General features: G+C 38.5%; 1 protein-coding gene across 1 annotated transcript in view; it reads left to right on the forward strand.

Annotated features, from left to right (window-relative positions):
* Window positions 1-13,950, forward strand: part of AP3D1 (adaptor related protein complex 3 subunit delta 1) — a 137,085-nt gene that overhangs the window by 76,138 nt on the left and 46,997 nt on the right. The window contains exons 10-14 of the mRNA XM_021008880.2: window positions 2,851-2,900; window positions 3,400-3,448; window positions 12,126-12,271; window positions 13,038-13,186; window positions 13,279-13,509. Coding sequence (XP_020864539.1) covers window positions 2,851-2,900; window positions 3,400-3,448; window positions 12,126-12,271; window positions 13,038-13,186; window positions 13,279-13,509 — 625 coding nt within the window. The remainder of the gene's footprint in view (window positions 1-2,850; window positions 2,901-3,399; window positions 3,449-12,125; window positions 12,272-13,037; window positions 13,187-13,278; window positions 13,510-13,950) is intronic.

Raw genomic sequence — 13,950 nt, forward strand, 5'->3', positions numbered from 1 at the left:
TTTTTAATTTTTGCTTGAAAGGATATGGTAGTACTGAATCCCTGCTCTAATTACATTAAATCTCATCAAATTAGTGAGAGTCCCAGAGGCCAGAAGAAGCCTTTTCATTATCATGTGCATTGATGTGACTGTGCACTAAATTTGAAACCATTCACCTGCTGCTGCTTTGCAACTTAGAAACTAAGAAAGAGCCTTGGTGGAACGAAGAGGTTGAAGACCCTTTTAGGAATAAGATCTCTTTTCTGAAAGACCTTTGAAAAAAGTAAAAAGAAGCTTTGTGAGCAAGGTGTTCCCTTTAGCCCCATTCTTTGACCTGTAGAGGAGACCACAGGTTGCTGAGTAGAGCTCACTGCTTTTACGCAGGAAGTGGGATGAGAATGGTTCCACCTTCAGTTGATAAGGCCTTTTTTCCCCATGTTGCTTGCTTTGAGAATTTGATTATTTTTGTTGTTTTTTTTTTTTAATGTGTGAAACAGAATCAGATCATTATCTGAGAAGAAGGAGTAAAATTGTAACTTTTGAAAACCGGCCATTTTTTTTGTTTTTTTTTTTTAAGTTCTGCTTTGCATAGAAGACAGTAAAACCTAGAAAATGTGTAACTGATATGTGCACCAACCCAGATGGGCTAGCAATTTTGGAAGATCTGGAGTTATTGTTAAAAACTAGTCAATTCTAAAGAATCCACAGACTTAAAAGTAGAGGTAAAGGAAGACAATTAATAACCTGTTAGGGATAGGCCCTGCCTCTGGATCACTGCCCACATAATTTATAATGTAGCCTGTCCTGGTACCCGGGATTTATCTGTTTGTATTCAGCAGATGTTCATGAAGTACCAGATGTGCCCAGAGCACTGAGCTGGGTGCTGGGAAGATTAAACAGTTTAGTGAAGATTGGAATCTTGCCTTCATAAGATGAATAGACTAGTAGAGAGATAAAACAGGGACAAAGATAACTCTAATATTAGCTGCAGTGTTATAATATCCAGGTTGTAAAGCCTATTCTTTTACATGACTGACCTGAGTCATATTACCATACCTTTTTCTTAACCATAATTAGGCTAAGAATGTGAATACCTTAAAATTGTTTAATTTGCCATGGAAGACAAATACAATCTTTAGACGTGCACAGTGAAAATCACATATCCAGTCCCTATTCCTACTCCTATCCCCTACCTGTAAAGAGGACCCTAAAGTAGCATTTCCCATATTGTTCTGTGGAACCCTACTATTCTATGCATTGTTAATAGGGATTCTGTGAGAAAAATTCAATGACATTGAATTGTTGGAAGCCATTTTCTGTTGTAGAAAAGTCATTAGACTGAAGTTGGAGAAGCTGACTTCAAATCCTGATTCTTCTTCCCTTTTTTTGTGACTTTGGATAAATCAGCTAACCTCTCTGGGCCTCAGTTTCCTCATTTGTAAAACTGGGGGAGTTGCTCTGATAATCTCTAATACCCCTTTCCTCTCAAAATCCTATGGTCATTCTGTATATCAAAAATACATATATTTTCTGTATGAAAATAGGTGAGTGGCATACTCTCCCTCCCCCAGCCCCTAGCCTGCTTTACTTTGGGCAGAAGAACACAAGATTCCAGCCTGGCTGACTGACCCAAATGTCATCTGCTCCGGTCAAAAAAGACTGTGGGATAGTTCCACTCTGGGCAGGGGCAAAAACTTGCAGGAAAGGATGAAAGTATGAAATAAAAGGATGAAAAATCTCTTATTCTCCATTCCCTCCTGCTCCCAAAGTTTTAGTCTCTTATTCATAACTACTCTGGAAAGGCAAAGGTCAGGCATTAGACTTCCCAATATACCTTAAAAACAATGCAAACTTAATTTCTTCTATTTTTTTCCAGACTGTCCCTTATGTCCTTTCATTATAAGTCTAAATTGTCCAATATTTTTTGGGGTGGCATTCAGTATTTCCAGAATCCTTTAGCATTTACAAGTCCCATTTGCATCTTAGAAGATTAAGATATTTCATGGTTGTATTTAGAATGTGGTTCCTTAGATCCATGAATATTACTTTGTAGTCCAGAGTGGAAGTGAGTGAGTCATGGATATTATAGTCAAGGACTAGCAATAGGGAATAGGCATCATATAACACTGGTTGGTAAGTTTTGACTTTTACATGAATATACCTCTACTGAAATACTATTCAATTTCTCTTAATGGTGTAAAGATAACCCTGCGATCTTAAAGGCTGTAGCAGCTGAGCAAACACTGACAGGTTCTCTTAAAAGGCCTCTCATGAGGGACAGTGACTTAATGTCTAGCCTAATTCAGAGAGTCTCAACAGGTTGTTTGAAGGGTGATGGATTTCCTAGGCCACAGCCTGAAAAGTGAATCAAACAATCTCTACTGAGTCATAAAAGAATGATGCCCTATGCATTGATGCAGGGAGGAAATCACACATCTTTAAAGTGAAGTATGAAAATAGAGCTAGTTCTTAATTATTTGACAAATCACAGGATGCAGTGGTGTTTATAGCAGCACAGACTCCACTAGGTGTTTCTGTTGGGATTTTTGAAAGTGTCATAACTAAATCTTGCACATTTACCTCCTTAATTATATTTTGACTTACACTTTTAAAATCATTTTGTATTTATAACATGGTGATGGGGAGCACTCTAGAAATTTCTTAAGGTACAAAGAAGCTGATTCATCTTTTTAAAATTTGCTATGGATAATTGAAAATTGTGCTGAGGGGTCTCTGATACTAATAGTTTTGCATATTGGTACACCTGTGAAGAAGCAAACTATGAGACTCAAATTAGGTGCACTTCTACTGTTGTTTGTATTTTTTGGGATTTGTCTGAGGTGAAAGTTTAACTAGTGCTATTTGTTTCAGTTTTGATTTCTCTGTCTTCCGGAATGCCCAATCACAGTGCCAGCATCCAGGTATGGTCATTTCCTTCTTTGCATCTGGATTCTGATGAAAGAAATTGGATGGATACAGAATAGTAGATTATCCATAGAAAGACATACCCTTATTATCAGTTGACTCATAGTATTCTGGTTTCTGAGCCACAGTGGAGTGGACAAAATTAGCTGAAGTTAAAATTAGCAGTCGACAATAGGGAAGGTTTGGGTTGGCCCTAAGAGCTCTTTGGCTCAGCTACCCTGGGAATTACATGTTTAGCTATCTTGGCAGGAACCCTTTTTTCCCTAGTGCTTGTCTCTGTTATTGGGGCGTAAGGGTGGGCATAGACATAGCTAGAGAGAGGGAAGCTTTCTTTAAACTATCTGTGATAGAGAGGAAAGAAATGCTAGGGAGTGTGGAGTGCTGAGAAGTGGGCAGTCAGTCTTGTAGAATTTGTGGGTTGACTACTATCTTGCTAGAAACTACAGCCCTCTAATTTTAGAAGCTATAATGAGTGACTTTAACTTTTCTTTTCAGCTTTGTGTTCAGAAATTAAGAATATTAATAGAAGATTCAGACCAGAATTGTAAGTTACTACCCTTCTTCCTCTCTAATCCTTCCTTCATGGTGTTATTTTTTATTTCTACCACATTATTTTCTTTAGATAGATAGATAGATAGATATAGATATAAAACCTTTGGGTGACCAGTTTGAGACACTTTCTAGAATCAGGTAACAGGTGGCTTTTTAAGATAATTCCCAGCCCATTTTATTGAAGGAATGACATCTCTTGCTGAAATTTGAGGGTGGATCCAATTCATTTGTTGAATAGTATCTTTGAAAGGAAATCTGAAGTAAAATCTATTTAGACAGAAGATGATGAAGAAATTTCAAGCTGATATCCAACACAGAATAATATTTATGCCTTGTAGAAACATGCTTTTATTCTGAGCCTTAATGAATGTGGAAAAATCATAAAAATAATTACTGGAAACACAGTTTTAATAAATTAGGTGGAACAGCAGATGGCATTCCTTGTTATTTTTATAAGCAGCGTAAAATATCCTTTACCCACATTTGCACACATATACTTTTTCTTTTAAAAATAATCTCTCTGCTAAGGAGGCACATCTCTTTGATAGCAGTCAGTGCATAGACTTAATATTAAGGACTTCTGAAAACCAGATGTAATAAATTTAAGCCAAATCTTTCTGAATAAATTATCAGAGATTAGAAACAAGGATTCTTTTCCTCTCTTATGCCCTTATCTTTTCAAGACATTATTACTGCAAAGAATTGATGGTCAAATACAAAAAAGTTCGTTACATATCTAATATCTGCAAGATACCTGCCACATGGGGCAGCTAAATGGTGCAGTAGAAAGAGTGCTGGGCCTGGAGTCAGGAAGATCTGAGTTCAGATTTGGCCTCTGTCAGACACTCACCACCTGTGTGACCTTGCTGGGCAAGTCACTTCAGTTTGCCTCAGTTTCCTCATCTGTAAAATGAGCTAGAGAAGGAAATGGCAAACCACTCTAGTATCTTTGCCAAGAAAACCCCAAAAAGCATTTCAAAGAGTCAAGACAGGATTGAAAACGACTAAACAGCAGTAACAACTTTGTCAGATGCCACGTAGAGTGTGATCTGCAAGAAATGGTCCCTAGTTGGAGAGAAAAGGCATAAATATGTACAAAGTTAATAAGTGCCTAGTTAAAATAGCAGGTGAAGACAATAGAAATATCACAATATAATGGGAGTACTGCCTGTTAGACAGTATAGACGTTCATTGCCATAGTAGTTTGGAGGTAGGAAGATCAGTTGGACCTTGTCAGGAAAGGTTTTCCAGATTTCTGAAACATACAGATGAAATGATTCTTAAGTTTAAAGGTTCTCTAAGACTTCATCTCCTCTATTTTCCTACCAAATTCCCAGAAATCTTAGCCTTCTAGGTGAGTGAGTCAGGGTGATTCTCTATGACATGGTTCTCCTATGATTTCATTCTTCAAACACCATTCTACTGTTTTAAATTTATCCCTTGTATAATCCCTGGAAAAGGCTTCTTTTAAGCAAATTTATACCACTTGGGCCACTGATAACTGTAAGATTATAGAATTGGGGTCAGCAGTCTGGTTTATGCAACCCAGGTTTTTTTTTCTCAACCAGGAGCATGTGACACGTCAATATTCTTCCCTGATATCAACCTTAAAGGTTAAATGTATGCCAACTCCTCTGAGCCATTAAGGGTCCTATTATCCATGAAGTTATACAGATCCTTTCTGCTGTGATTTTTTATTTCCTGTCAGGACCGCCTCCTGGAATGATGAGTTTCACAAATATTGCACTTGTTATTGATGATGTTCTCTTTGTTCTCAACTTACCTGCTCAGGGCTCAGAGAATGTCCTATGTTCAGGGTTCATGTCCAGAGTATCCCGTGTCCTGCGGAATAGTACTGGGTGATTACATTTGTTTGCTGTTGATAGTTTTATGGGTTTCATTTCTGTCCTATTTAAGATTATCTTTGCAAATTTGAGTGTACCAGTCTTACAGTCAGTAGTCTGCAAGTGAGGTTATGTTCCAAATTACTGTTGATGTTGGTTGCCATATTGCACTCTCCAGTTGGCAAGGAGATCAAATGCCTATCAGGTTAGGCAGTTTTTATGCTCCTTCAGTCTCCTTGTTGTGGTATTTGCATTACCTTGGTTAAAATTTATAGGAAATAGTTATAGTCTGTGCCAGTGTCTGTTTCTTTATTCATTTCTTGTTTTTCAGTATTAGCATATTTAAATTCTGGTTTCAGTCATTTCGAATTTAAGCACTGGGGATACAACAAAAGGCAAAAACTTCGTCCCTGCTCTCAAAGAGCAATCAAAAAAAATTTTAGAAACAGTCAAAATCAAAGAGCTCTCAAAGTCCGATCAGAGATACAATATGCAAACAGCTTATGTACAAACAAAAATATATACAGGATAAAATGGGGGCAAGACTCAGAGGGAAGCCACTAAGATTAAGGTGGACTTAATCAGCTCATTATCTCACTCTCCACCACAGTTCTTCCAAACCTTTTGAGCCTTCTTCAAACCTCTTGAGCCTTCCTCAAACCTCATATAGCTCCTTCCTTCCACCACTATCTCAGCTGAGGTCCTTGCCTCATATTTTGGGGGGGGGGGGTCTGACAAGATCAGACCTGTGCTTTAGAAAAAATCACTTTGGTGGCTAGAACAGAGAATGAACTGGAGTGGAAAGAGACTAGAGACTGGCAGACCCACCAGTAAGCTATTGCAATGATCCTGGCATGAGGTGGTAACAGCCTATACTGGACGGATGGCAATGTTAAGAGGAGAGAAGGAAGTGTATTTGAGATGTTGCAAATGTAAAGTCAATAGGCCTTGGCAACAGCTTAGGTGGGGGAAGGGGTTGATGAAAGATAGTGAGGAATCCAGTGAAGCAGCTTCTGGATCGCCAGTGTGTGGGACTAGGAGAATGGTGTTACCCTCTACAGTTTTTAGGGAAGGTAGGTGTGGGGGAGGGTTTACCAGGGGTGGGAAACCTGCAGCCTTGAGGCCATAGGTTTTGACTGAGTCCAAGTTTTACAGAACAAAGCCTTATATTAAGGGGACTTGCTCTATGAATTTTGGATTCAGTTAAAAGGCTGCACTTGAGGACCTAGAGGGGCACATATGGCCTCAAGACCACAGGTTCCCCATCCCTGATTTAGGAGGAAAAATGATGAGTTTGGTTTGGACATGTTCAGTTTAAGATGTCTACTGGACATCCAGTTTGAGATGTCTGAAAGGCAGTTGGACATGTGATATTGTAGGTCAACAGAGAGGACAAGTAGATTTGAGAATCATCAGCATAGAAATGGTAATTTAAATTTAATTTAAATTCGTGGGAGCTACCTACATCCAAAGCCTCTAAGAAAAATATGAATCAGTCCCAGGCCTTGGAAGAGCTCAGAAGGGATTTTGAGAAGCAAGTAAGGGAAGTAGAGGAAAAACTGGGAAGAGAAATGAGAGTGATGCAAGAAAATCATGAAAAGCAAGTCAACAGCTTGCTAAAGGAGACCCAAAAAAATACTGAAGAAAATAACACCTTAAAAAACAGCCTAACCCAAATGGCAGAAGAGGTCCAAAAAGCCAATGAGGAGAAAAATGCCCTAAAAGGAAAAATTGGCCAAATGGAAAAGGAAATCCAAAAGATTACTGAAGAAAATACTTCCTTAAAAATTAGGATAGAGCTATTGGAAGATAGTGACTTTATGAGAAATGAAGATACTGTAAAACAAATCCAAAAGAATGAAAAATTAGAAAACAGTGTGAAATATCTCATTGGAAAAACAACTGACCTGGAAAATAGATCCAGGAGAGAGAATTTAAAAATTATTGGACTATCTGAAAGCCATGATAAAAAAGAGCCTAGACATCATCTTTCAAGAAATTCTCAAGGAAAACTGCCCTGATATATTAGAACCAGAGGGCAAAATAGAAATTGAAAGAATCCACTGATCTCCTCCTGAAAGAGATCCCCAAAGGAAAACTCCTAGGAATATTGTAGCCAAATTCCAGAGTTCCCAGGTCAAGGAGAAAATATTACAAGCTGCCAGAAGGAAACAATTCAAGTACTGTGGAAACACAATCAGGATAACACAAGATTTAGCAGCTTCTACATTAAAGGACCGCAGGGCATGGAATATAATATTCCGGAGGGCAAAGGAGATAGGATTACAACCAAGAATCACCTACCCAGCAAAACTGAGTATAATCCTTCAGGGGAAAAAATGGTCATTCAGTGAAATAGAGGACTTTCAAGCATTCCTGATGAAAAGACCAGAGCTAAACAGAAAATTTGACTTTCAAATACAGGACTCCAGTGGAACATGAAGAGGTAAACAGGAAAGAGAAATCATAAGAGACTTATTAAATTGAACTGTTTACATTCCTGCATGGAAAGATGATATTTGTAACTCATGAGAACTTTGTCAGTATTAGGGTAGTTGAAGGAAAAAAATTGTATGTATGTATATATAGATAGATAGAGGGCACAGGGTGAGTTGAAGATTAAGGGGTCATATCTGGAGAATAAAATTAAGGGATGAGAGAGGATGATACTTGGAGAAGAAAGGGAGAGGTAGAATGGGGTAAATTATCTCACAAAAAAAAAACAGAAAAGAAAAGTCTCTCACAGTGGAGGGGAAACAGGGGAAGGTGAGAGGGAATGAGTGAATCTTATTCTCATAGGATTTGGCTTAAGGAGGGAATAACATACACATTCAATTGGGTATGGAAATCTGTCTTACCCTACAGGAAAATAGGGGGAGAAGGGGACAAGAGAGCAGGGGGTGATAGAGAGGAGGGCAGATTGGGAAAGGGGGTAATCAGAAGTAAAACTTCTGAGGAGGGACAGGGTCAAAAGAAAGAATAGAATAAATGGGAGGGCAGGATAGGATTAAAGGAAATAGAGTTAGTTTTTCACAACATGTCTACTGTGGAAGTATTTTGCATAACTGCACATGTACACCCTATATTGAGTTGCTTGCCTTCTCAATGAGGGTGGGTGGGGAGGGAGGAAGGGAGAAAATTTGGAACTCAAAGTTTTAAAAACACATGTTTTAAAAAAATGTTTTCACATGCAACTGGGAAATAAGAAATACAGGAAATGGGGGTACAGAAGTCTATCCTGCTCTACAGGAAAATAGAAGGAGGGGATAAGAGAAGGGAGGGGGAGAGATAGAAGAGAAGGCAGACCAGGGGAAGGGGTATTCAGAATGCATACGATCTTGGGGTGGGGGGAGAGGGGAGAAATTTGGAACTCAAAAACTTGTGGAAGTGAAAAAAAAATAAAAGTCAAGTGAATTGAACTTTAAAAAAAAATTTTGTGGGAGCTGATGAGATCACCAAGTCAAGTAGTATAGAATAAGAAGAGAAAAAGCCCCAGGACAGGATCCTGAGGGATACCTATGGCTAGAGAACATGATCTGGATAAGGATCCAGTAAAGGAGACAAAGATGAGTGGTCAGATAGGTAGGAGAACTCAGAGAGTAGTGTCCTAAAAACCTAGAAAGAAGAGAGTCTTAAGGAGAAAAGAGCCATTGACAGTATCAAAGGCCACTGACTTTGGCAACTAAGAGACCACTGGTAACTTTGGAGAGGGCAATTTTGGTGGAATGATAAGGTTAAAAAGCCAGATTATAGGGGGTTAAGGAGAGAGTAAGAGGAGAAAAAATGGAGACCTCTATCGTAGATAGCCTTTTCAAGGAATTTAGCCACAATAAAAAGGGCAAAAGAGATATAGGACAATGGTAGGATGAGAAGGAACAAGTGAGACACTTGTCAAGATAGGGGAGATGTGGACATGTTTGTAGAGAATGAGCCAACAGACCAGGAGAGACTGAAAAAAAAAATGATGGTGGGGGCAATCTGTTGGAAAAGAGGGGATGGAATGGACTGCTTGAATAGTTAGAGGAGTTAGCCTAGGTAAGAGGTTCATCTTTATCATTTGAAACATGGGTGAAGGAGTAGCTAGTGACAGAAACCATCTGACTGACAGAAGATGAGAAAGAGGGAGCTCATGGCAAATTGTCTCACTAAATAAACTCCCATGGCTCCCAGTTACCTCCAAGATCAAATACAAAATGGTCTGCTTGAAGGCTATGTCCTTCATTAGTTTACTCTTACCTCACTAGCATTCTTACACCTTACTCTCTTACGTGTAATCTTCTATCCAATGACACTGGCCTCTTGGCTCTTCCATGAATAAGACAGCCCCTCTATTGGCTCCAGATATTTTCTCTGGCTGTTCCCCATGCCTAGAACACTCTGTCTACTGACTTCTTTTTTCTTCCTTTAAGTCCCAACTAAAATCCTGTCTTTACCAGTAAGTCTTTCCCAATGCCTCTTCATTCTAGTGCCCTCTCTTTGTTAATTATTCACTATTAATCCTGTATATAGCTTGCTTTATATATGTCTCTGCCATTAGATCATAAGCTCCTTGAGGGAAGGGACTATCTTTTGTCCCCTTTTTTTTTCACTTAGCACAGTACACTTAATAAATGTTTGTTGATTATTGATGGACTGAATTTTCAGCCTTGGGAGTTTTTTGGGGAGAGGTGATTTTTGGATTCTTTCTATTGGAATTTCATTTTCTATATTCAGAAGTTCTAGGTAGTTTTCTTCTATTATTTCCTTCATTATATTGTTAAGGTTTTTTTGTCCTGTCTTGTTCTTCTAGGAGACATAAGATTCTTAGGTCTCTAAGATGTCTCTAGATGTCCCTAAGCATCCTGTCTTCGAGATCAGTATGTTTTGTTGGTATTATAAGCATATTTTCTTTTATTGTGGAGTTTTTTTTGGCTTCTCTTGTTTGTTCTTCACTTATGTGTATTTGATTCTCAATCTAGTGTTCTCTGTCCCTCTCTCTCTCTCTCTCTCTCTCTCTCTTCTCTCTCTCTCTCTCTCTCTTTCTTTGTTTTTTCTGTTGAGGTTTGCCATTACAGATTCCAGTTTTTCTGTTCTACTCATTATTTTTGATGTGTAGGACATAAATTCTGCTGTCATATTTTTCTTTCAGATCACTTAGGAACAACATGTTGTGTAGTTCCATGTTCTCAAATTCCACAGTCTTCTCATCTAGTGTTGAATCATTTTGCAGTATTTGTTCATAGATTCTTCAACTGGTTTATCAGATCTGGAGGACATATTTCTTTTTGTTGTTACTGTTTTTCCTGTTGGTTTATCTGTTTATATTTGGAGTCTTTGAGATTTCTTCTTCCTAAAATCTTTGGTACATTCAGCCAATTTTTTCCTCCCTTAATTTCCTTGTCACTCACTTCTTGACACCCCTACCCCCTAGAACTTTCTAGACCCCCCCAGCATGTAGATAGGAAGCAATTGAAGATTAGTGAGGGAGTTCAGTTGCTAGAAGGGGTAGTCTGATGGAGAAGATGGAATAGAATGGGATCATGTATGCATGTGGAGGGCTTTACCTTGGTTGGGGGAAGGGTCATTGCTTAGTGTGAGACGGGGCTAAAGGAGGAAAAAGTGGTGGAAAGCATCTGAGTGATGTGAGATGAAGAAACTCTCAAGCAAATGGTCTCAATTTTTCACTGAAATAGGAGAAAAATTTCTCAGCTAAGAGGGTAGAATAGGGGGGAGCCATGGGAAGTTTGAGGAAGGATAAAAAGGTTTGGAAGAGCGGCTGCGGTTAGTCGGAAAAGGATTGCCTTGACACAGTGAGGGCCCAGTTGAGATAATATAACATAAATTTCTTTGGACTCTATGAGCATGGTTTTGTGATTTTTCTCCAGTGTTTTTCAGCATCATGTAAGTAGGATCAAAAGAGGCTGACGATATGATAAAACCGACTGTCATCTCTTTTGTTTGCCTTTCCTAGGAGAATTGTTGAACAGTACTTCCATTTAGCTAAAAGTGTGTTATATCTTGTGGTTTATTAATAACAAGAATATTAATATTTATTTCATTTAATTCTTTGAGCCTTCATTTGACTCAGTCATTGGAATGACAATAGCTTAGAAGTGGTTTAAAACTTCTGGCTCTTTTTCTGCCAGCCAGACACAGTCATTGCAGAAACTAAGGGAAGTTATACAGAATTGAGAGCTATTTTATACTTGGGAGGGTGAGGTGACGAGTGTCATGTTCATTGAATTCACCACTTAGTGGCCAGGTTAGTAGTGATGAATCTCTCCATATTTGACTAGTCTGGGCCTTGGACGGCATACGTAGTCTGTTTCGGATAATATTCAGAGCCTCTTCAATAAGGTAGAACTTTCTAGACTTTGTACAACACCAACATGGACTTCAAGAATTCAGGATCACCCCTGCCATAGTGAAACATTTGAGTAGGACTTTAACGTAGAGCAAGGTAGTGTTTGTGTTAAATGGTAAGCTCCTTGAGGACACAGTGCCTTATCTGCTCCCCAGAGATGGGCACAGTGCCTCTTGCTTCAGTTTACACTGAGTATTAGACCTCCATTCTTGGTGAGGTTAGTCATTAGCTTGTTGATTGTTTTTCATTTTATCTTTATGGTTATCTCCATGGTAGTACCTTGCACATTGAAAGCTCCTAAATGTTTGTTGGGTAGGTTACTGTTCTCATAATATGTAACTTGATTATAACTGTGCACAAAATTGCCCATTTTAGCTTATGAGATTCTAAAAGTTAGAGACTACCTTTTATTCCCTCTTTGTAGTGCTTACTACAATTGTGCATACAAATAACAGAGATTATTTTGTGCTTTTTTTCACTAGTAAAGTATTTGGGATTGCTTGCTATGTCCAAAATCCTGAAAACTCATCCTAAGTCTGTTCAGTCCCATAAGGATCTCATTCTCCAGTGTTTGGATGACAAGGACGAATCTATTCGGCTTAGAGCATTAGATCTTCTTTATGGAATGGTAGGTAGATTTTTCGTTTCATTTTCTTGAATGCATTAACCTATAATGTTTTATAACTACCCCATTGCTTGTTAATGTGTGGATCCAATGTGTGCCAGGTTTTTCCTGTCACGCATTTCCTATGTTTCATATATTCTCTGCTTTTGTTATGTGAGTTTAATATTTTCAAGTTATTTGAAGAAAGAATGATAACTTTAAAAATTGAGAATTTTCCCAAAACTTCAGGTAAACCTCTGAAGAGTTGTATCACTTTGAGGCATATTTCATTATACAGAGAAACCTTTTAATATAGCATATAATACAAAGTACATTACTTTATCCTTCCTAGCCTGTCTTCAAAATGCTGAAAAATAATAGGAAAATATTGCATTTATTTTCATATAGTTGCTGTGTTGGTTAATTGGGCAAAACAGATTTTTTTCCCTTTTTTTAAGTCTTTATTAAAAGAAATGGCTTACTGTGTAGGGAGGGAGAAGAGATATTCAGAAATAAATGTGATATAAAAACAAAGGGTACCAATAAAAATAAGATTTTTAAAACCCATAATTCAAAGATTTTTCTGTCATAAGTATCTTTTTCTCATTAAACATAATCATTCTGTTAAAGCACAACACATTATAAAAGCTGGCTTCACATGGTAAATCTTCCCTATACCTGAGTGGTTGTTAAAGACAGTTTAAACTGTAACTCAGCCAGGGCTCTTAGTCCAGATACTGAGTAGATTCTCATTAGAAATCCTAGCAGTTGATGCATTCTCTTTCCACAGGTATCAAAGAAGAACTTAATGGAGATTGTGAAGAAACTGATGATTCATGTGGACAAAGCAGAAGGAACAACTTACAGGGATGAGCTGCTGACCAAAATCATTGACATATGTAGTCAGGCCAACTACCAGTATATCACCAACTTCGAATGGTCAGTTTCCTGATTTTTCTTATTTGGACTTTTCAGAAACCTGTCTGTCTTGTTGGAGAACTTAGACTCGGTGGTCCCCTCTGCCTCCACAGGTACATAAGCATTCTGGTAGAGCTTACCCGCCTGGAAGGAACTCGGCACGGTCACCTCATTGCTGCTCAGATGCTGGATGTCGCCATCCGAGTCAAAGCCATTCGAAAATTTGCTGTTTCCCAAATGGCCATGCTTTTGGATAATGCTCACTCGATAGCCAGTAACACCCAAAGGAATGGAATCTGTGAGGTGCTTTATGCTGCAGCTTGGATCTGCGGTGAATTCTCTGAGTAAGTCAGTTACTTAAGAAGGAAGTTGTGTTACAAGGGGAAATAATTCACTTCTGGTTGCTAATCACAGCTTTGCTTATAACTTTTGGCAACTTTTCTTCCTCAGTCCAAGTATACAGTTCTGAACTGGCACCTTATCTTAAAGGGCCATATCCCTTTTTCTCACTTCTACTGCTAGTGCCCCTCCCTCTGTAACCTCTCTTGGTAACTTACCAGCTTCCAGGATTTTGTCTCTGTTTAGGGGACTCCAGATCTGTAGATCTAGCCTTGGCCCGTTCCATACACTTGAGTCCCACATAACCAAATGCCTACTGGAGGTTTCAGCTCTGTGTTCCATAGACATCATAAATTCAACTTGTCTAAAACGGAATTTATTATAATTCCCTCTAAACTCTTCTTTCTTCCAAATTTCCATATTTCTGTGAAGGAACCACCATCATC

This window comes from Phascolarctos cinereus, unplaced genomic scaffold, assembly GCF_003287225.1.
Source record: "Phascolarctos cinereus isolate Bilbo 61053 unplaced genomic scaffold, phaCin_HiC Scaffold_4;HRSCAF=312, whole genome shotgun sequence".
NCBI classification, from domain to species: Eukaryota; Metazoa; Chordata; class Mammalia; order Diprotodontia; family Phascolarctidae; genus Phascolarctos; species Phascolarctos cinereus.